We start from the raw sequence: 24,986 nt of genomic DNA on the forward strand, positions 1-24,986 counted from the left end.
TCTATACTTGTACTTATTGACTTTTTCCTCTGGAATTTCTTTTGCAAATGTATCTCCCTTACAACTTGTCTTCCTTCAAAATAAATACCAAACGCCTTCTCTTCAACATGGTCCTTCTTGACAATCACCAATCCCTCCTCCAAATACCCCACCAACAAAAACACACATCCATTTTAATAACATACTGCTTATTTAAGACAACGTACATACTTCTATTTCAGTTTTTTATGCTTACTGTAATTATTACATTTACTGTGATTATTTCTGTGCACTTGGTCTCTCCATTAAACTCTCAATTCTTTAAAGGATGAAATTGTGTCTTATTCTCCACAGGATCACATTGTAAGAGCTCAGTAAATATTTATGAGAAATGAAGAGATTAATGAAAGAAGGAGATACCATTTATCTACCCCAAATATTTAGTTAACTTGAAAATGAAGTTTAATTGTAAGTAGGGAATTTGGATTAATTAATTTTTCTCTTGGATGAGAAATGAATTTGATGTGTGATTAGAAATATTAAATTTCCATTTATGTTGTCTCCCACTAGAACCCAACTGAAATGTGTCCCATTGCTAATGTTAGGAAAAAATGGGGAAAAGTTAGGAAAAAATAGGGAGATGCATATAGTTATTAATAGGTAAGTAAGGTATTCTAACAAAAATTTCTTTAGAGAAGTCATTAACAGAGTTATACTCAATTATAAATCTATGAGGATGGAAATATTTTAAAAATAATGAAGATTCAGTGTCAGTGGTGAGAACTTGAGTTGCTTAATAAGAAATTGTTAGATGAACAGATGACTTAATGCAAAACAAATAGACAATAAAAACTAATCCCTGGACCTTAGAAATTTTGACTGATCACTAAAATGCACTATGGAATTTTAAAATGTTGAGGTGAGAGGGAGGCAGTATATATAAGCTATATTTTTCTTCTCTTTTATGCCTACTCTAGGAAAACACACATGAATGTTAAGCCTAATTGATCATGCTAATGCTGAATAAAACAAACTGGACTCCAGCCTCATTCATTCTTAATGGAGTCCCAGGACTGGAAGACATGCACCTGTGGATTTCTTTCCCATTCTGCTCCATGTATGCTGTGGCAATGGTAGGGAATTGTGGGCTTCTCTACCTCATCCACTTAGAGGACTCCCTGCACAGGCCCATGTATTACTTTTTAGCTATGCTTTCCCTAACTGATATTGTCATGTGCTCTAGTACAATCCCTAAAGCTCTCAGCATCTTCTGGTGTCATCTCAAAGAAATTGGCTTTGGTGAATGTCTGGTACAGATGTTCTTTGTCCACACCTTCACAGGGATGGAGTCTGGGGTGCTCATGCTTATGGCCCTGGACCGTTATGTGGCCATCTGTTACCCTCTGCGCTATTCAACTATCCTCACCAATCCTGTCATTGCAAAGGTTGGGCTTGCTACTTTCCTGAGAGGGGTGTTCCTCATCATTCCCTTCACTTTCCTTACCAAGCGCCTGCCCTACTGCAGAGGGAATATAATTCCTCACACCTACTGTGACCACATGTCTGTAGCCAAGTTATCCTGTGGAAATATCAAGGCCAATGTCATCTATGGTCTGATGGTTGCCCTCCTGATTGGGGGCTTTGACATCTTGTGCATCACAGTCTCCTACACCATGATCCTCCGGGCAGTGGTGAGCCTCTCCTCAGCAGATGCTCGGCAGAAGGCTTTCAGCACCTGCACTGCCCACATCTGTGCCATCGTTTTCTCCTACAGTCCAGCCTTCTTCTCCTTCTTTTCCCACCGCTTTGGGGGCCACACAATCCCTCCATCTTGCCACATCATTGTGGCCAATATTTATCTGCTCCTGCCTCCCACTATGAACCCTATTGTCTATGGAGTGAAAACCAAGCAGATACGCGACTGTGTCATAAGGATCTTTTCAGGTTCTAAGGACATCAAATCCCACAGCATATAAAGGACAGTTACCAAAAAACAAACAAACAAACAAACAAACAAAAAAACATTTTTCATGACAGAGAGGAGCTCTTGTTTAGTCAAGAGGTGTAAAATGTTTTGGGAAGGACTATTTTGGTCATGGAAACGGAGCTTGTTGATTGGTGCATTTCTAAATAGATGTTTTGAAAATCTCAACTGGCCTGCCAACTGAGATTTCCATGAATTTTTTTCCTTCTCAGTCTTGTGAAGAATGAGTCTAATAATTAATACATATCTTTGAGCAAAGCCTGATTAGCCCATTTCATTAAAAAATAAAGTAGAAGTAATTTGACAAATTATATTTTAAAATAATAAATAAATAAATAAATAAATAAATAAATAATAAAGTAGAAGTAGGTGATTCTGATTCTGAATACCTATTATGATTTCTAGGTTGAGAGCCAGTTGTTGCTTTTCCCTGGAAAATATGTGCTGTATATTTTTAATCACTGCTTAATATGTTTTTTCAATGACTTCTTTCTGAAAGAGAAGTTATAAAGTATCCTTTGTATGGAGTCATTAAGGTAATAAATTTTAAGTCTCTGGGCATCTGAGAGAATGTGGCTGCATAGATCTCTCCTAGCTAGGACAGGCACATTATTTCACTACAGACTAATCTGTGATGCAGTTTTCTTCAACAGGACTTTTGAAAGCACACAATCTGGAGGTTGGGGTAGATAGATCTCTCTAACCAAATGTAACAAACAATATAATTTTTCATAAGAACAGCATGAGAGGGGGTCAAAATCAACTTGTTTCCTCTTATCTGCAATTGTGAATCTAATAAATACAATGAAATATCTCTGTCTAATATTCAAGATTCTTTTAAATTAATGAACAAGTCTGGTTCATTAGACTGGTGGAAATGGTGTTTTTATATTAATGTCTCATGATCTAAGCCAATTATTTAAGGGATATAGAATAAACTGAATTATTATTCTTATATATTTTTGTTCAACTTAAAGAATACATATTGTCTCTGCCCAATTTTGGTAACTATACCAATCAAATTACATTTAATTACTTAATTAGTCTTTTACAATTTCACATTTTATTTTTTTTCTTTTTCTTTTTTTTTATTAAATTTTTTTTAATTTTTTATTTTATAAAATTTACATCTGAATTAGAGGCAAGGGAAACAAAAGAAAAAATGAACTACTGGGACCTCATCAAAATATAAAGCTTCTGCACAGCGATGGAAACAATCAGCAAAACTAAAAGGCAACTGACAATGTGGGAGAAGATATTTGCAAATGACATATCAGATAAAGGGTTAGTATCAAAAATATATAAAGAACTTATCAAACTCAACACCAAAAACCAAATAACCCAATGAAGAAATGGGCGAAAGACATGAATAGACACTTCTCCAAGGAAGACATCCAGATGGCCAACCGACACATGAAAAAATGCTCAACATCACTCATCATCAGGGAAATACAAACTAAAACCATAATGAGATACAATATCACTTTTTAAAATCTTACAGACCACACCACCCCCTAATATATAACCATCTTCCATTTTTTTACCCTATTTCTTTGCTTACCTTGATTTCAAAAGTTGTAACCAACTTGTTATAACCAACAAGTGTTGGTTATAAAGTGGCTTTTGTAAACAGAGGGCAAAGAGAGACTGAAGAGAGAGGCAGACCACTCCAGATTGGTAGGTATCAGGGTTAATAAGAAGGTATCATACACACAAGTCTTGTCTTGGGTGGTTACAAGATGAGTAGCTCTCCACACCTGCCTGCCAGAATCTTAAGAGTTTATATGGAAACCTTAACTGGGTTCAGTCACATATACCATCCAGATAGTCTCAACAACATATTGCTGCATATTGAGGCTATGTCTTTAAGGGAGCTTCTGGTGTGGGTAAGGCAAGTACAATGCACAGTCCAAAGACAGGGAAGAGCACGAGGAGCCTACAATTTCCTAGGTCCAGTTCTCAGATCAACCTGGGGTCATGCCATCTTGAAGACCTAGTCAAAGAACAAGTTGTCATCTTCTTTCCTTTTACTTTCTCAACTTGAAATAATTTTCCCACTAATTTGCCTTTTGGTCATCACATCCATCACCTGAAATTTCTTTTGCAATTTCACCCGTGGCTTCCATTTTAAGAAATTAAATAAGCCTCTCTCTGGGCTCATATAACTGTATGACTTAGGAATACGAAATGAAATTCTGTATTTCTGATATCTTGAAACATTTCCATTATTTTACTTCAGAAGCATGACACATTGTATGATTTTCTTCACTCCTATTTAAAAAGAAGATGTACTAAATGGTCAACAGGTAGGAAAAGATGCTTGATATCATTAATCATTAGAGAAATGCAAATCAAGTCCAAAATGAGATATCATCTCACATCCTATTAAGATGTCAATTATAGAATAAATCAAACAAAAAGTTGTTGGTGAGGATGTGGAAAAATTAGAACCCATGCCCACTGCCAGAGGGAATGCAATTTGTTCAGCCACAATAAAAAACAGTATAGAAATTCCTCAAGAAGTTAAAAATAGAATTACCATATAATCCAAAAATCTCACTTCTGAGAATTTACCCAAAAGGACTGAAAATAAGATCTCAATGAGATATATGTACTCTCATGTTCACTGCAGCATTACTCACAATATCCAAGATATACAAGTAACCTAAAGGTCCATGAATAGATGAATAGGTAAAGAAATATAGTATATACATATAGTGTAGTATTATTCAGGCATAAACACAAGGAAGCTGTCATATGCTATATCATGGATGGCCCTTGAATATATTATACTAAGTGAAATAAGTCAACCACACAAGGACATAAAACAAATGTTATATGATTCCAGTTAAAATAGGCATTTTAATGTAATTAAGCTTATAGAAGTAGAAGGTTGAATGGTAATTATCTTTATATATTATAATAAGATGTATTATGATAATATAATGATTAACATATACTAATAAAACTACACATTGCCAATAAAATAAATTTTTAAAAATCCAATTAAATGAAGAGACAAACAATGTTCACGGATGAGAAGATACCAGTTTTTCCTAAAGTGATACACAGGTGTGATGCAATTCCTATGAAAATCCCAGCAAGATTTTCTGTTGATATAGACAATTGTTTTCTAAAATTTATTTGGAATATCAAAGGAATGACAGTAGCTTAAAAAAATTGAAAATATATAATGAAATGAGGAAGTAGTCTTTGTAATTTCAAGACTTACATAGCTACAATAATCAAGACTGTGATATTAGCAGATCATAGAACATAGATCAATGGAACAGTATAGAGTACCTAGAAATAGAACCCCACAAATATGCCCAAATGATTTTTGACAAATAAACAAAAGAAATCCATAAAGGAAATGTGGCCTTTCAAAAAACGTCTGTTAGAAGAATTAGGCATTGATAGGCAAACAAAACCAAAACACTCTTGACCTAAATCAAGATTGTACCTTGATTATACCTTATACACAAATTAACTCAAAATAATGCATTATAAACTTAAATGTAAAATTTGAAGCTCTAAAACATTTTTAAAAACTATGGGATAAAACTTTAAGATCCAGGACTAGGCAGAATTCTTAGACTTGACACCAAAACACAACTCAAAATAGAAAAAAAATAAATGAAAATTAAACCACATTAGAATTTTTTTTTTAATTTTGCTCTGCAAAAGACCCTACTAAGAGGATGAAAAGACAAGCTACAGACTGTGAAAAATACTTTCAGGACATATCCAACACACACACACACACACACACACACACACACACACACTCAATGGTAAAAAAAATCCAATTAGAAAAGACAAAAAACAAAAAAACAAAAAAACAAAAAAGCCCAGACATTTCATTGATAAGGATATACAAATGGCAAATAGACATATAAAAAAATGTTTGATATCATTAGCCATATACAAATAAAAATTAAAATTGGAATAGAATATCACTATACAACCATGACATAAGATAAAATAAAGCATACTAAAAACATGAAATTCTGGTAAGAATATGGAAAAACAGAATCACAAATACAGTGATGGTAGCAATATAAAAAAGGACAGCTATTCTGGAAAATATTTTGACAGTGTCTTAAAAACACAGTACTGGAGCTATCATACAACTTAGCAGTTACGCTCCTGAGCATTTATCCCAGAGAAATACTTGGGTTCACACACAAAAAAGCAGTAAACTGTGAGCAACATGAATGAAAATGGCAAAATGACAATATTAAAAGTTTGTCCCTAATACAAACAATGGATAAACTACAAAAAAAAAAAACCCTGTCAAAATCAACTTTCTCACCTTCTTGATGCTAATTAAAAGTTTTCAGCAATTAGGGGAATGCTTAATAAAAAAAATAGCTGGGTCACTGTGCAAAAACAGTATGGAATTTCCTCAAAATATTAAAAATAAAAATATCATATGATCCATTAATTCCATTTCTGGGTATTTATACAATGAAAACAGAAACACTAATTTGAAAAGGTATATGCATTCCTCTGTTTATTGCAGCATTATTTACAATAGCCAAAATATGGAAGCAATCTCAGTGCCCAAGGACAGGTGAATAGATAAAGATGTGGTATATATACACAATAAGATACGCAGCCATAACAAGGATGAAGTCTTGCCGTTTGAGACATATGGATGGATCTAGGCAGTATTATGTTAAGTAAAATAAATCAGACTGAGAAAGGCAAATACATATGATTTCACTCGTGTCTGGAATCTTAAAACAAAACAAAACAAATGAATAAACAAACAAAAAGCAGAATCAGGCCCGTAAATACAGAAAAGAAATTGGTAGTTGCCAGAAGGTAGGAAGGTGGGAGGATGGACCAAATGGGTAAAGGAGAGTGGGAGATACAGGCTTCTAGTTATGGAATGAGTAAGTCATGGGACAACATAGGGAGTAAATGGTACAACATAGGGAATACAGTCAATGATATTGTAATTGATGTATGGTGACAGAGGGTAACTACATCTGTGGTGAGCATAGCATAATGTATAGAGATGTTAAATCACTATGTTGTACACCTGAGACTAATGTAACATTGTGTTTCAACTGTATTCAAATTAAAAAATTAAAAAGAAATAAAAAATAAATTATTTGCACACATATGTGTAGAAGTATATGGGAATAGCTATATGCTTAACTCATTAAACTATACTGTGTATAAACCATCTTTCAACCAGCATCTTTTTTCATTAAGGTCTAAGTGTATATAAACTTATGTGTTGAAGCATATGGGAATAGCCTGTTTTTAACTCACTGAACCTACATTGGGTATAATGTGTCTTTCAAGTAACATCATCATTCATTAAGATATAAATGTTTGTAAACTTATGTGTAGAAGCCTGTGGGAATAGATTTATGCTAAACTCTTTAAAACTACACTGTGCCCCAAAATAAATAATAATAAATTAAGCCTAAAAAGTAGAAGAATCTAAGAAAGCTTTGTGACTTTTTAAAAAATTGTGGTAAAAGTCACATAATGCAAAATTTACCATTTTAATTATGTTAAAGGTACAATTCAGTGGCTTTTAGTACATTCCTAGTGTTGTGAAACCATCACCACTAATTCCAGAATATTTTAGTCATCTCCCCCAAAAAGCCTATACATTTTAAGCAGCCACCTCCTTCCCCATACTGCTGGTATCCAAAAATTTACTTTCTATTTTATGGATTTGCCTATTCTTAATATTTCATGTAAAGGGAATAACACAATATGTGACTATCTGTCTCTGAAATCTTTGATCTAACATAAAATTTCCAAGGTTCATGTTGTTTGACCCCTTTTTAAGACCTACTACTCTGACGTGGGGATGTCTAAATACTCAATGATGTCGTTTAATTAGAGACATTAACGAATAAGTGAATGAAATAAACGGATGGATATGTGAGTGACAAACATTCTGTGCTAAGTGCTTTTACCATGTATCCTACAAGACCTCATACAAAAAGAAAGACCACTGCAGTAGTATTAAAATAACTCACTTTTATTAAAACTTGTGCTCATTTTAATTCCTCTCCATTAAATACATGGGTATGCACAAACATACATGCACATGAAAAATTCATTTATTCAGTATCATCATATACAGTAAGAATGGAAACCATCCATTCTTTTCCTCCTCTCATAAAGGTTAGCTTGATTGCCACACAAACACCTGTGTCTCTAATGTTTTGAAGTATCCCTTTAGGATAGATAGGACATTTTTCTTAAATACCCATTTCACTAATACAGATACCATGGGATTCAGAAATTGAATGCTGTGCATGTATATATATCATATGTTTTTTGACTACGATCCTGAACACCTGGACCAGATTGCATTCAGCTCACTGTCTGTTCTTTAGAACCTAAGGTATTAAAGGAACATAAACGTGGGACTAGAGGATTTATTATTGTTTTTTAGGCAGAAAGATAAAGTAGAGGTTTTGAATGCATATGAATTGTTTATGATATTCTCAGAAATACAGATTTGAGTCCATTCATCATGTTTGCAGGCAAGAGTGTTGTGGGAGGCTGGGAGGTTAGAAAATGTTTACCCAATGCTCAGATTGCAATTCAGCATAACTTTGCATCATGATTATGAATATCTAGGCCATTTCCATAACCAAATAGGAATCATTGTTTCTGTTGTAGTGGAAGTCAGGTATGAATCATGCTTATGGCAAGAAGAAATGGGGGACATCTAGAGAAGAGTTCTCAGTCATGGTGAGAACACTCTTGCTTCTTACCTGCCCTCCCCTTGTTCTCAGAAAGAGAATCTAATTTTTCTTGTTAATTATCTAGAGACACTTAGTTGAGACTGAATTTCATCCATTTTAGATAAAAACACTTGCTGAGAGGGACCCACTATCATAACGAGAGAGCAAATTTATTGTGTATGGGGTTTGGGAATGGTAATAGACAAAAGTTGATATCAAAGTTGTACTTTAAAAATAATATATATGTGCTTGTGTTCCTCTTCCAATATACCTGTCCACACCCACGACATAGTATTAGTTAATTTTCCTTGCTAGAAAAATTGGATTATGATATATCTAAATCATTTTAAACCTGTTTTGGACATTTCCTTACTTATTTTGTGGTTAATAGTATACAACGTGTGTATAAGTGTGGATCTCTGACAGTTTTGCAAATATATTAAACATGGGACCTAAAATTATTGTGTAACATGAAAGTCACTTTTAGTAATTAAAGATACATCTATAGAAAGAAAGCACAAGATATAAGCAGGATATTTACTTCATATTTAGGAAAGATAGTCTCTAGAACACAGCAAAAGTAATCTCCAAAATATATTGCCTATTTTTAAATTACATGTACCGATACTTTTCCTAAATGAATCTCCTTCTGTTGCGTAAAGAGTTGACATTTGAATGTATATAGGAGGAATGAGTAGTGATATTATTTTTTCAACAACTTATGACAATTTATTACACCCTAGCCACGCATTTATAAAAAATAAATTTCAATATCTATTTTAATGGTAAACATGCGCATATATAGATAAACATATATGCACTTACATACATACATAAGAATTTTATACTTTAAAAAAATATCCTTTAATGATAGCTGTGAAAATAATCATAAAAATATTTTTTATTCAAGCGTAAAGTACACATTTACAAGCCTGATAGAATGAAACTTGATAGCAGTTTGTTACCCGTGGAAACACAACACTTACATTGTGAACCCACAGTTTTCCTTTTTCCAAAATGCAAATTGTAAGGCTTTTGTTAGCCCGCTTGAAGGCCAAACGAATGACACTGAAATGAGAAGTGGAGGATGAGCTAATAAGCTGTGATATAATTAAAGTGTCTCATTTTATTTTTCACTTATTTATTTTTCAGTGTCTCAACTTAAAACTTCTGTGTACTAACAGAGTGAACCAGAGAATTATTTCAGGACTGTACAATGTTTGGTTGTGGAAAAACTTTGCCAAAGCTAGAGGTGGGTGACGCACTTTGGTGTACCAGCTTTAATTTCCCCGTGTCAAGCCTTTTATTTTACTCGAAAGTGATATTGACTCAATATTTTCTTGTTTTTGTTTCTGCATTATCTCAAAGTAATATTTTATCCAAAATTTTTTGGTATATTTTGTTTCTTGGTATGTTTCATGTTTACAAAACAAACAAGCAAAAAAGCAAAAACTTTGTGCATACTTTGTGTGTGGTCTACTTTCCGATATACCTCTTCTTCAAAACTATACAATATTGTTTTTAAAAATCACTCTGACTTAGGACTAATTCGTAGCGTAGTTCAAATAGTTGATTTTTGTTTTTCAAACCAATATATTTATTTTACTTAGGACATTATTTTTTCCTGCTTCCTTGGGATTTCCTTTGTTTTCTCTATTTCATTTAAACTTAATGGTTTCTGGTGATTTATGAGCTTTTTTCCTCTGGTAGTTCCTTTCTGTTTTCCAAGTAATAATATTTATATTACAGCATTTAATTTAATAATGCCTAAAATCAAGTACAGACTATGATTCATTAATTCATTAATCTGCTCTTTTATTCCAAAATTATTGACATTTAATATGTACTAAGCGTCTTGCTATAGACTGCAGGTGTAAAATACAATCTGTCTTAATGTGAAGGTTTTATTAAATTGTGGATGATTCAAGAATAGAATAAGATTTTTATAATACCATGATGTTGAAATAGTGAAAGTTATTGATTCCATCAACATATCCATTCCTTACTGTAAGCCGGGTACTTTGCTAATTACACTGTATTAAGAGGCTTTAGAAGTTGGCTTTCTAAACAGTCCAAGAGAGAGCTGAATCTTCCTGGAATGTGTTATACTAGAGGCTGTTATGGGAGAACACAAAAAGGAGAGAAGATTGCAAAATCATGAAGCTAAAAATATCAGTATGAGAGGAGGAAATTGTAAGCACAAGAGAGAACACTGCTCTGCCCATCTGGCCTGTCATAAACCTAACCACACTTCATGTTTAAAAGCATTTGTCCATTCCTCTTAGCAGCTCTTCTGATATGCCTCAAAGTTAACTTCATTCTCATTCCTTCTTTTTTTTTAATGTTTATTTATTTATTTTGAGGCAGAGAAGGACAAAGAGAGACGGAGAAAGAAAATCCCAAGGAGGCTCTGTGCTGTCAGTGCAGAGCCTGATGCAGGGCTTGATCTCATGAGTTGTGCGATCATGACCTGAGCTGAAATCAAGAGGCCCACACCCAGCCAACTGAGCCAGTCACCTGTGCTCCCCTCTGTAGCCTCTTTCTTCAGTATGGTTTAATATTCAAAATTCACCAGATATGTGAGAAACTCCTCCAATGTAAAAAAGCTATATAAAAATAAATAATTGAAACTTAAATGATATGGAAATTATATGTAATGTGTATACCTTCAAATATATATTTATTACCACCAGATGCGCAAGATTCAGAAGAAAATGTGATATTGGAAATTTGTAATATTAGACAACAACAAACAATGCAAGATATTTGGGATATAGAATTCAGGAATTTTTCTAGAAAATGGATTATAAAAATATATCCAATATAAACATTAATTTTTGAAGGAGAGAGACAGAACAGGAGTGAGGGAGGGACAGAGAGAGAGAGAGGGAGACACAGAATCTGCAGCAGGCTCTAGGCTCTGTGCTGTCAGGATAGAGCCAGATGTGGGGCTCAAACCCACAATCTGTGAAATCATGACCTGACCTGAAGTTGGATGCTTAACCTACTGAGCCACCCAGGTGCCCCAATATAAACGTTTTAAGAGAGAAAAAAGAAAAGAGAATAAGCCCAGAAGATCTAACTAAAAGTAACAGTAGTAAAATAACAAGGATGTGGTTGTGAAGATAATATCAAAAATTAATGCAAGAAAATTTCCGAAACCAAAGGTTGCAGATTTCCAGACACAAAAAGCCCAATAAGTGCCTGCACAATAAAAGACATGCACACGGACATCTCTATCATCATAACTTCTACCACTGAATTTGAAAGCATAGAAGTTTAAAAATGTTCTTAAATATTTCAGAACCAAAAAACAAATAAATGAAGAAAAGCAAAGAATAGTTCATGTAAAAAAGTATCAGTGGTCCTCTTACTACCTATAGCTTAAGCTAGGAGATTGAGAATGTCTTTGAAATTCAGACCTTAGAAACCTCATCCACAAAGACCCACCATTTACTTAATAATAACATGCAGATTAATAAAAATGCATTCTAGGCTTTTAATGAGGATAAAATGAGTTAATATATTTATAAACTTCTTAGAACTTTACCTGGTACATAGTAGGCATAAATATAAATTATTATTAAACATAAAACAATAAAATATAAAAAAAGAATAACAATGCACCTTAATCATATCCGTTGTGTTACTGGTAAGGTATTCAATGAGTTCTACTTTAAGAAAATACCTAAACTGGAGAGGGTATAGTAATTAACATTCAAATGAGATATTATATCAGATATCAATCAGAAAGATCATAATGACATAGATCATGGGTGTAACACAATTACACTTGATTATAAGTTTAGAGGGATTGTATCTATATCCTTTTGTTTTAAAGTAATGTAGATGCAATATCTGTGATAAAACCTGATGCATAGTGGGTGTTATGTATTTTCAATGAACTGATAAATTAATGAATTAACAATGGCTTAAATGAGTTTAGACAATGTTTAAATAAACAGTTCCTGACATTCCAAATGTTTGTTTTCTTATTATTAAAATACAATATTTAACAGAGAGAAGAGACAGAGAGCACAACTAAGATTTTTTTTTTCTATTTTTTCCAAATCTTGGAGGGTCAAAAAACAAAACAAAACAAAAAGCAAATTACAACCTTACAAGCATCTTAATGATCATACCAGCCTAATTATGATAATTCTGAACCAAACAGATGTGACCCCAGCCTCATTCATTCTTAATGGGATCCCAGGACTGGAGGACATGCACATGTGGATTTCCTTCCCATTCTGCTCCATGTATGCTGTGGCAATGGTAGGGAATTGTGGGCTCCTCTACCTCATCTACTATGAGGACTCCCTGCATAGATCCATGTATTATTTTTTGGCAATGCTTTCCCTTACTGACCTTGTCATGTGTTCTAGTACAATCCCTAAAGCTCTCAGCATCTTCTGGTGTCATCTCAAGGAAATTAGATTTGAAGAATGCCTAGTCCAGATGTTCTTCATCCATACCTTCACAGGGATGGAGTCTGGGGTGCTCATGCTTATGGCCCTGGATCGCTACGTGGCCATCTGTTACCCTCTGCGCTACTCAACTATCCTCACCAATCCTGTCATTGCAAAGGTTGGGCTTGCTACTTTCCTGAGAGCGGTGTTCCTCATCATTCCCTTGATTTTCCTCACCAAGAGACTACCCTATTGCAAGGGTAATATCATACACCATACCTATTGTGACCAGCTATCGGTAGCAAAGTTATCCTGTGGAAATATCAAGGCCAATGTTATATATGGTCTGGTGGCTGCCTTCCTGATTGGGGGCTTTGACATCCTGTGCATCACAGTCTCCTACACCATGATCCTCCGGGCAGTGGTGAGCCTCTCCTCAGCAGATGCTCGGCAGAAGGCCTTCAGCACCTGCACTGCCCACATCTGTGCCATCGTTTTCTCCTACAGTCCAGCCTTCTTCTGCTTCTTTTTTAATCGTTTTGGGAGCCACACAATTCCTCCATCTTGCCACATCATTGTGGCCAATATTTATCTGCTCCTGCCTCCCACTATGAACCCTATTGTCTATGGAGTGAAAACCAAGCAGATACGAGACTGTGTCATAAGGATCTTTTCAGGTTCGAAGAAAATCAAATCCTACAGCACATAGAGGGGATATTTTTCACAGAAGAGGTTAAGGGGAAGGAAAACAATACTCTGTTGGCTGTTTAGTCATGTTCTAAAGATGCCTTTTTAAGAATACTATTTTGTTCTTGACCAAGATAGGACCTGAGAAGGACAGTAAATGTTTTCAGAATCCCAAAGTCACTGATGTGGCCCTGCACGCTCTGAATTTTTCACCTTCTCACCCCAGTGAAGAAGTAGTCTCATCATTAACCCAAGTTCCCGTGAGCAAAAAACAATGGGAAGCTAAGTAAATTATCAAAAGAAATGAATAAATCATAGAGATATTCTGCTGACAGGTGCCATTTTGTCTTGTTTTCAAATAGTGATTGGAATTTCTAGTTTGAAGGACATTTGTTACTTTCCTCTGGAAAATATGTGATATGTTTTTCTCATCATTACCAAAATTTCTCTATTTTCTTGGTATTGTCCTCCTGATGGAGAAACTAGTAAATATACTATGATGTCATTAGTCTGATGAGATTTCAACCTCTGGACTGTAATTCAGAAATAAGTTAGTCATCTGACTATGTCTCCTATAGAAAACTCCTAAATGGCCAATGTCTAGTAATTACATAAAAGAAGAAACCTTGGGATCTGGAAAGAAGAAAACACATAGTAAGGGGGAAAAAAGATAAATACAGTAATCTTTTATTCTCATCTTCAATTTCTAAATTATGTTAGAGTATTGGAGGGAAATTATAACCTTGTTGATATGGTTCTAAATTTATGTTAAAGAAATGTTTATGGTAATTACAAATGATATTGGGCAAACGAATTTATTATTTATTTATTTATTTATTTATTTAATATGAAATTTATTGTCAAATTGGTTTCCATACAACACCCAGTACTCATCCCAACAGGTGCCCATCACCCACTTTCCCCTCCCTCATACCCCCCATCAACTCTCAGTTTATTCTCAGTTTTTAAGAGTCTCTTATGGTTTGGCTCCCTCCCTCTCTAACAGTTTTTTTCAGGGGGGCAAAAGAATTTAAAGGGAGGTAAAGTTTTTATACTTCATTTGAACTGGTCAAATGAGGACATCAGGAGGCTGAGATGCTATGTATATAAATATAAAATGTGGAATAACCATTAAAGAATCTATGCAAAGAGATACACTGTAAAAACGTTATACATAAATAAAAATGGACTTCTAAAAATACTTTCAGGACCTACAAAATGGCAGAAATGTTAGATCCTTCTGATTATTTGACCCTGTTATCATCATCTAACATCTTTCTTTGTCTCTTATGACAGTTTTACTTAAAGTTTATTTTGTCAGATACAAGTATGGACTTCATTGCTCTCTTTTGGTTACCATTTGCAAAAGTATCTTTCACCATCCTTTTCCCTTCAACCTGTTTATATCTTTATATCTAAAGTCTTTTGTATACAGCATATAGTTGGATCTTGCATTTTTAATCTATTCAATTACTCCATGTCTTGTCATTATGTTTATTTATTCCATTTACATTTAAAGTATTAATGGTAGAAAGGACTTAGTATTTTTATTTTGTTAATTATTTTCTGTTTGTCCCTTAATTAGTTATTTTCCTCTCTTATTTCCTTTCTTTGTGTCTCATTAATTTCTTTGTTGTGGCATGTTTTGATTTCTTTCCTATTTCTGTTGCGCACCTTATATAGATATTTTCTTTGAGGCTATTGTGGGGACTGCATAAAATTACATATTGTTATAATAATCTATTCAAATGTTACTCTTATACATCTTTCCTACCCCCAATTTCTGTTAATGATGTCACAGATTGCATTATTTTATATTTTGTACCATTAGCACAGTCTCATAGTTATTTTTTGTGCTTTTATCTTTTAAATTCTACACTGGAATTAAAAGTAATTTATGTGCTGCTACTACAGTATTACAAGATTCTGTATTTATCTATGCTTTACCAAAGAGCTTTATATTTTCATATAATTTCATGTTGCTGTCTAGTGTCCTTTTAACTTCGGGTTCCTGTAGCAATTCTTAGCAAGATAGGTCTAGTATTGATGAACTTCTTTAGCTTTCATTTATCTGTGAAGGTCTTTATTACTATTTCATTTTTGAAAGAGCTTTGCCAGGTAGTATTCTCAGATAGCAGGTTTTTTTTTCCTTTCAGCACTTTGGATATATCATCTGACTCCTTTATGATCTATAACATTTCTGCTGAAAATCAACTGATAATTTTATGGAAGCTCACTTGAACATGATGGATTCTCTTGCCACTTTTAAGATTTTCTCTTTGTCTTGGTTTCTGGAAATTTGTTTGTAATGTGTCTTTGGACCCTTTTGGGTTTATCTTAGTTGGAGTCCTTTAAGCTTCTTGAAGTTAGAGGTTTTTTTTTTCTTCCTCAGATTTGGGAAATTTTGGCCATTATTTCTTCAAACAAACTCACTGTCCCTTTTTCTCCCTCTTCTCCTGCTAGGACTCCCTGATTATTTTGCTTATTCCCTATAAATATCTGAGGTTTTCCTTACTTTTTTTCTTATTGCTTTTTCTTTTTTGTTTTTTTCTGGCTTAATAACAGCAAATGACCTGTCTTCGAGATCACTTTCTTTTCTCTGATTGATCAAAACTGATGTTTATGCTTTGTAATAGAGTTTTTAAATTGTATTATTGTATTCTTCAACTCCACAATATTTTGTGGTTCTTTTTTATAGTTTCTTTTTTGTTGATATTATTGTATTTTCACATTTTTCCTGATTTTGTTTGGTTGTGTTTGTCTTCTTTTGTAGTGCATTGAGCTTCTTTTCTTTTTTTATTATTATTATTATTTTTTTTTATTTTATGTATGAAATTCATTGACAAATTGGTTTCCATACAACACCCAGTGCTTATTTTCAATGATTAATTTGAATACTTTGTCAGGTAATTCATAGATCTCCATTTCTTTAGGGTCAGATTTTGAAGATTTATTTTCTTCTTGTGCTTTGTTTTTGTTGTTGTTGTTGTTGTGATTTGCGCATTTGAAAAAGCAACCACTTTTCCTAGTCTTCATGAACTTTCTTTGTATAGTGAAAGGACTTCACTGATCATCTGACTAGAAATTCTTTTTTTTTTAATTAAGTAATTAGTTTTTTAAAAATTTATTTTTAGTTTTTAAAAATTTATATCCAAATTAGTTAGCATATTGTGCAACAATGATTTCAGGAGTAGATTCCTTAGTGTCCCTTACCCATTTAGCCCATCCCCCCTCCCACAACCCCTCCTGTAACCCTTAGTTTGTTCTCCATATTTATGAGTCTCTTCTGTTTTGTCCCCTCCCTGTTTTTATATTATTTTTGTTTCCCTTCCCTTACGTTCATCTGTTTTGTCTCTTAAAGTCCTCATAAGAGTGAATGACTAGAAATTCTGATGGCCTTTTGAACATTTTTTGGGGATGCATTTTCTTGGGCTTGGGTATGTAATTTCTCAATTATAAAGGTTGGCTGGTTTCTTTTTAAGAACTTGCAATTTCTTGCTTCCTCTGGTATCTGTCTACTAGTAGGACATACTCAGGCACTAAAATTAAAAACAGAATTCTCTTTTATTTTCAGCGGCCCCAAAGACATCCAAAGTATCCTGAGTCTGCCAGTGTTCCAAGTCAGGAAAGAAAAAAAAAACAGTCCCTTAGGCAGCTCCCTGAAAACCAGACCATTGGGCTTATATTCCATTCTATTTTTCCCTCCCAAGGTGGAAGCCACGAGCTAGACACTTATCATGATTGTGGTGAGTAGTACTAGTTTATATCTACAGAATTACAATTTCTCTTCAACTGAACAAGAAACTGAGTTCTATATTGTTTTTAGTTGTTCCAAGACATCCAAAGTATGCTGGTGCTGTCAAGTTTCTGAATCAGGTGAGACAGAAATGTTTCTCCAGTTGTCCCCTGAGAAGGGGGATCATTGGATGCATACTTTTCTCTTCTCTTTTTCTCCCAGAGAAAAACTGCCAGTGAGCTTCCCCACCCCCCAGTTGCAGTGAGTGATTCCAGGTTGGGAGGCTGACATAATTGAAATTAAACAACAGAAATAAGAGAGAAAGAGAAAAGCAAAGTATGCATCCAATGTTCCAACTTCTCAGGGAATCACCAGAGAAACTGGTTTCTGTCTCACCTGACTCAGAGACCTGACAAAAATACTGATTTGAAGGGATATATGCACCCAATGTTTATAGCAGCACTATCAACAATAGACAAATTATGGAAAGAGCCCAAATGTCCATCACCTGATGAATGGATAAAGATGTAGTACATATATATATATATATATATATATATATATATATACAATGGAATATTACTCATTCATCAGAAAAGAATGAAATCTTGCCATTTGCAATGATGTGGATGGAGCTACAGTGTGTTATGCTAAGTGGAACAAATCAGTCAGAGAAAGACAAATACCATACAATTTCACTCCCATGTGGAATTTAAGGAACAAAACAGATGAACTTAGGGTAAGGGGGGAAAAAGAGAGGGAGGCAAACTATAAGAGACTTTTAATTATAGAGAACAATCTGAGGGCTCCTGGAGGGGAGGAGAGTGGAGGATGGGCTAAATGGATGCTGGACATTAAGGAGGGCACTTGTTGGAATGAGCACTGGGTGCTATATGTAAGTGATGAATCACTAAATTCTACACCTGAAACCAATATTAAACTATATGTTAACTAACTAGAATTTAACTAAAAACTGTAAACAAAAAATAAAAATAACAAAATAAAAAGAAATAAAACAATATTTCTTACTTATTTCAATGAACCTGTTCTTGGCTTTAGGCTTCTGTGGGGTGTTGTGACTTCTTAAACGGCTTCTGAAGTTCTTCTAGAGGTTTTTTGGACCGCATATTGTTGTTAAATCAGTTTACCTATAGGAGAATGAGGTCTGGAGCTTTCTATTTTTCCATCGTGCTGATGTCCTCAATATTCATTCATTATTCTTAAAAAAACAAAAACGCCTCCGATAAGAAGAGTGAAATGTCCTCAATATGCTAGAGATCATCTATGAATCTCCCAAAGCTAATATTATGCTTAATGATGAAAGAATGGAAAGTTTTCTTCTAATACTGGGAACGTATCAAGGATATTTGGTCTCACCACTATTATTCAACAAACTAATTGAAATGCTGGCCACTGCAATAAGGCAAGAAAAGAAAACAAAGGGCCACAAATTAGAAAGCAGGAAATTACAATGTCCCTATTTGCAGATGTTATGATTGTCTATGTAGAAACTACTGAGGAATGTGGCAGATGATATTTACACTTGTGGTGAGCATATCATAACATATAGACTTCTTGAATCACTGTATTATACACCTGAAACTAATGTAGCAATGTGTGTCAACTATCCTTTAATAAAAAAAAAAAAAAGAAAAGAGAAAAAAAAAGAAAGAAAAGAAACTACCAAGGAATCTACAAAAAAATATCCTAAACTCAGTTGGTTAAGAATCTGATTTTTGGTTTTGGGTCAGGTCATGATCTCACAGATTGTGGGTTTGAGCCCCACATCTGGCTCTGAACTGACAATGCAGGGCCTTCTCCCTCTCTCTGCCCTTCCCCTCCTTGCACTCTATCTCTCTATCTTTCAAATAAATAAACACACACAAAAAATCAATTGTAGCTTCATAACCTAGCAATAAAAAATTAAATAAAAAATTCAATGATATTTACAAATGCTGAACAAAAGAAAATACTTAGATGTAAATCTAACAAAATTTTAGAGGACTTGATGAGATAAAAGATAAAGTAGATAAATGGACAGGCATACCTTGTTTATTGTTTATTGATGTAAAGATATCAATTCTTTCCAAACTGATATGGGTTTAATGCAATTCTTACAAAAAGCTCATCAAGATTTTTTGTTTATATTGAATAAGATTATTTTAAATTATATATATAATATATAACATGTAATTATATATTATTTATTATTTAATACATATATTAAAATATATTTGATGGGCACCTGGTGGCTCAGTCAGTTAAGCATCTGACTACAGCTTAGGTCATGATCTCATGGTTCATGGGTTTGAGCCCCACATTGGACTCTGTTCTGAAAGCTCAGAGCCTGGAGCCTGCTTCAGATTCTGTGTCTCCTTCTCTCTCTGCTTCTCTCCCGCTTGTGGTATGTCTCTCTCAAAAATAAATAAACAGGGGCGCCTGGGTGGCACAGTCCGTTAAGCGTCCGACTTCAGCCAGGTCACGATCTCGCTGTCCGTGAGTTCGAGCCCCGCGTCCGGCTCTGGGCTGATGGCTCAGAGCCTGGAGCCTGTTTCCGATTCTGTGTCTCCCTCTCTCTCTGCCCCTCCCCCGTTCATGCTCTCTCTCTGTCCCAAAAATAAATGAACGTTGAAAAAAAAATTAAAATAAATAAATAAATAAATAAATAAATAAAAATTAAAACTTAAAAAATATATATTTGTATTTAAATATTATATATTTTATATTTAAATATTAAATATTTTAGGGGTGCCTGGGTGGCTCAGTCAGTTAAGCATTTGACTTTCGCTCAGGTCATGATCTCACATTTCATGAGTTCAGGCCCTGCATCAGGCTCTGCGCTGACAGCTTAGAGCTGGAGCCTGCTTGAGATTCTGTGACTCCCTCTCTGCCACTCCACCACTAGTGCTCTGTCTCTCTCAGTCTCTCAAAAATAAACATTTAAAAAATATATTAAATATTTTAAATTTAAATATAATTAATATATATTTTTAAAGTATATATATAATTTAGTACATATATAATATAGAAAGTCAAATGAAAATAATAACTAAAATAATTGAAAAATAATTAAAGTAAAAAAACACTCTTCTCAATTTCAAGATTTATTATATAGTCATTATATCAACATTCACTGCATGTTAACTAACTAAAATTTAAATTTAAAAAAGTGTGGTATTGGCAGAGGATAGACACATAGATCCATGCAACAGAATAGAGAAGTCAGAAATAGAAAACACACAAACAAAACAAAAATACCAAACCTTGAACCAACTCTTATAATAGTACCTATATGCAAAAATGAACTGAAAGTGGCTCATGTAAAATGTAAAGTTCTTTTTCTTAAAGTTTATTTATTTATTTTTTGAGAAAGTGAACACAAGTGGGGGTAGGGCAGAGAGAAGGAGAAACAGAATCCAAAGCAGGCTCTGTGCCATCAGTGCAGAGCCTCATGTGGGTCTCTAACTCGTGAACCTTGGTTTCATGACCTGAGTTGAGATTAAGAGCCAGATGCTCAACCAACTGAGCCACCAAGGTGCCCCAAAATGCAAAGCTCTAAAACAGTTTTTAAACTATGGACAAAATCTTCAGGGTCTATAGCTAAGCAATATAGACTTGACACCAAAATAATAATCTTTAAAAAGAAACTGATAAATTTGTCTTTCTAAAAATAAAAAATTTACTCTGAAAAAGTATGTAAGACAAGCTATGTCTGGGAAAAATATTTATAAAACACATATCTGAAAACAGGACTAGTCTTTGTGTGTGTATGTGTATGTATTCAACACTTTAATAATCCCAATCATTTAGAATAAAATAGCCAAAAAACATGTTTCACTGAAAAAGATAAACAGTTGAAAAATAGATACATAGGGGCACCCGGGTGGCTTGGTCAGTTGACCCTTCAGTCAGGTGACTCTTGATTTCAGCTCAGGTAATGAATGATCTCCCGGTTTTTGGGTTCATGCCCCACATCAAGCTCTGTACTGATAATGTGGAGCCTGCTTGGGATTTTCTCTCTTTCTCTGTCTCTGCCCTGCTCACTAATGCTCTCTCTTTCTCAAAATAAATGAATAAACATTAAAAAATAAAAATAGGTACAAAGAAGAATATTTAGTATTGTCAATCATTAGTTACATGAAAATTAAAATCATAATGGGGTATCACTACACAATTGTGACCATGGCTAAAATAAAAAAAAAATCACAATAATCAAAAGCTAGTAAGGATACACAGAAACTGGATAACTTATGCACTGCTATACATTGCTGGTGGGAATTACAAATGGTACAATCACTCTGGAAAATCATTTGGCAGTTTCTTAAAAAGCTAAATACACAACACCATAAACTTATCAATGGCATTTGTCCCAGAAAAATAAATACTTAATTACTCACAAAAACTAATAAACAGTGATAAGAGAACCAAAATGGCGAAGTTGAAACTCCAAAAGCATCTGTCCTTAACAAAAGCAATGAAAAATTGTAAGAATCAACATTCTCAGAACTCGTTACTAATCAGAGGTTTTCAGAAATTAGAGGAAGAGCTGAAATTAGAAATTAGAAAAAACAGCTGAATCTCACTAAGTGAATTCTGTGTTACTTTTTTAAAAAAAATTTTAATATTTCTTTCTGAGAGAGAGAGAGAGAGAGAGAGAGAGAAAGAGAGAGAGAGAGAGAGAGAGAGAGAGAGAGAGATCATGAATGGGGGAAGGGCAGGGAGAGAGGGAGACACAGAGCTTGAAGCAGGCTCCAGGCTCTGAAATGTCAGCACAGAGCCTGATGCGGGGCTTAAACTCACGAACCGCGAGATCATGACCTGAGCCGAAATCAGACGCCCAACCCACTGAGCCACCCAGGTAACCCAATGTTACTTTTTTTTTTAGAGAGAAGAGAGTGTGAGTGAGGGAGAGGGGCAGAGAGAGAGAGAGAGAGAGAGAGAGAAAATCCCAAGCAGACTCTCCACACTCAGCATGGAGCTCAATGCATGGCTCAACCCCACAACCCTGGAATCATGACCTGAGCCAAAATCAGGAGTTGGGGGCTCAACTGACTGAACCACGCAGGTGACCCTGTATTACTTTTTAATAGTGGCAAAGTTCATGGCCACTTGTCTCTGACTTCTTCGAATAACATTGTCAAAATTTATCCATGCTTTAGCATGTGTCAGTACTTCCTTCCTTTTCAAGGTTGAGTAATATTTTTTGTATGTATACCACATTTTATTTATCCATTTATCAGTTGATGTGCATTTAGGTTGTTAATACAATCTGGCTATTGTGCTATAGTGTTGCTATGGAAATTTATTTACATATATTTTTTTTTCAGAACATTTGTTTTCAATTCTCTATACCTGGCAGAGGAATTGCTGGACCATATCATACTTCCATATTTTACTTTTTGAAAAACTACCAGACTGCTTCCCACAGTAGTACATTCCTACCAGCAAAGTTTGAGGATCTCATTTTATCCAAATATTCACTAATACTAGTTATTTCCTGGTACTGGTACAAGCTGCAATATACATGTATTTTGAAAACATGCTGAGAGGAAAAAAACAAACAAAAATATATTGCATGATTCCATTTACATGAAATGTCTAGAATAAGTAAGTCTATAGAAATACATGGTAATTTAGTTGTCAGAGGCTGAGGGATGGGGTGATAATGAATGACTAATGGTTAGGGGCATTTCTTTTTGAGGTACTGGAAATGTTCTGGAATTATATAGTGGTAATGTTTGCACTGCGTTGTGAATGTACTAAAAGGTATGATTTTAAGTGACTAAGGGGTTAACTGCATATTCTGTGAATTTAACCTCTACTTTAAAAAACACCAAATGGGGGGCGCCTGGGTGGCGCAGTCGGTTAAGCGTCGGACTTCAGCCAGGTCACGATCTCGCGGTCCGTGAGTTCGAGCCCAGCGTCAGGCTCTGGGCTGATGGCTCAGAGCCTGGAGCCTGTTTCCGATTCTGTGTCCACCTCTCTCTCTGCCCCTCCCCCGTTCATGCTCTGTCTCTCTCTGTCCCAAAAATAAATAAACGTTGAAAAAAAAAAATAAAAAAAAAACACCAAATGGGGTGCCTGGGTGGCTCAGTGGGTTGTCTGACTCGATTTTGGCTCAGGTCATGATCCCAGGGTCATGGGAGCGAGCCCCAAGTTGGGCTCCACTCTGAACATGGAGCCTGCTTAAGATTCTATCTCTCTCCCTTTGCCCCTCTCCTCTGCTCTCTCTCTCTCTAAAATTACATAAATAAAAAAATAAATGCATGAATACATAAATAAAAATTTAAAAACCCAAATGAAGTTAAAGAATTGCACTAAAAATAGTATCTGCATATACATTTTTATATTATTTCTTATAAATTACAAGAACCTACATGTCTAAGAATAGGAAAGTGGTTAAATTAATTGTATAAATATATATGAAGAACTTTTATTCAATCCTAATAACACTAAATCATCCTTATTATAATGTATTAATTATACAATATAAATTTAAAATGGCCAAATTTATGTTTTAATATGCCACAATCCAGACTTTTGCCAAAAACACATATTGCTAACATGTATGTATATATGTATATGAATATATATGTATATTCACACTCATGAGCTATATATGTATATATTTATATAGGATATATATAAAAGTATCATAAGTTAACAATACATTACACAATTTAGGAATGCTGTTTATCTCCTCCCAAACATTTATATTTTTCAAAATCAATCAAAATATGCAGGCATAGTTTCTCAAAAATCAACTTTATTAAGTACGATTTATCGACAACAAAGTGTGTTCATTTAAAGTGTGCAATTTGATGAGTTTTGACACAGTGTAAACTCATGTAACCACCACCACAATCAAGATACAAAACATTTCTATTACCTCAAAGATTTTTTTTAGACCCACTTGTAGTTTAAGCTTCCTTTCACCCTGGACCCACATAACCACTGATTTGCTTTCTGTCACTACAGATTAGTTGGGATTTGTTTAGATTAGTTTTGATTTCTCTTTCCCTGATGATAAGTGATGTTGAGCATCTTTTCATGTGCCTGTTAGCCATCTGGATGTCTTCTTTGGAAAAATGTCTATTCATGTCTTCTGTCCATTTCTTCACTGGATTATTTGTTTTTTGGTTGTTGAGTTGGATAAGTTCTTTATACATTTCGGATACTAAGACTTTATCAGATATGTCATTTGCAAATATCTGCTCCCATTCTGAATGTTGTCTTTATTTTTATTGATTGTTTCCCTTACTGTGCAGAGGCTTTTTATCTTGATGAAGTTCCAATAGTTTATTCTTGCTTTTATTTTCCTTGTATCTGGAGACATATCTAGTAAGAAGTTGCTGCAGTTGAGATCAAAGAGGTTGCTGCCTATGTTCTGTTCTATGATTTTGATGGTTTCTTGTCTCACATTTAGGTCTTTCATCCATGTTGAAAGTATTTTTGTGTATGGT

At 34.3% G+C, this 24,986-nt stretch overlaps 2 protein-coding genes across 2 annotated transcripts; both read left to right on the forward strand.

Annotated features, from left to right (window-relative positions):
* Positions 1-989: 989 nt before the first annotated feature.
* Positions 990-1,955, forward strand: LOC101096411 (olfactory receptor 52N4). The gene has a single exon (XM_003992876.4). The coding sequence runs from the start codon at positions 990-992 to the stop codon at positions 1,953-1,955; it is 966 nt and encodes a 321-aa protein (XP_003992925.3).
* A 10,888-nt stretch (positions 1,956-12,843) lies between these two features.
* On the forward strand, positions 12,844-13,809 carry LOC101083542 (olfactory receptor 52N4-like). The gene has a single exon (XM_003992903.2). The coding sequence runs from the start codon at positions 12,844-12,846 to the stop codon at positions 13,807-13,809; it is 966 nt and encodes a 321-aa protein (XP_003992952.1).
* The last annotated feature ends 11,177 nt before the right edge of the window (positions 13,810-24,986 follow it).

The sequence above is a fragment of the Felis catus genome, chromosome D1 (assembly GCF_018350175.1).
Source record: "Felis catus isolate Fca126 chromosome D1, F.catus_Fca126_mat1.0, whole genome shotgun sequence".
NCBI lineage: Eukaryota > Metazoa > Chordata > Mammalia > Carnivora > Felidae > Felis > Felis catus.

Bases quoted from the DNA above. Each gene is read 5' to 3' on its own strand.
- LOC101083542 (XM_003992903.2), top strand. From the start codon at position 12,844: ATGATAATTCTGAACCAAACAGATGTGACCCCAGCCTCATTCATTCTT.
- LOC101096411 (XM_003992876.4), top strand. From the start codon at position 990: ATGCTAATGCTGAATAAAACAAACTGGACTCCAGCCTCATTCATTCTT.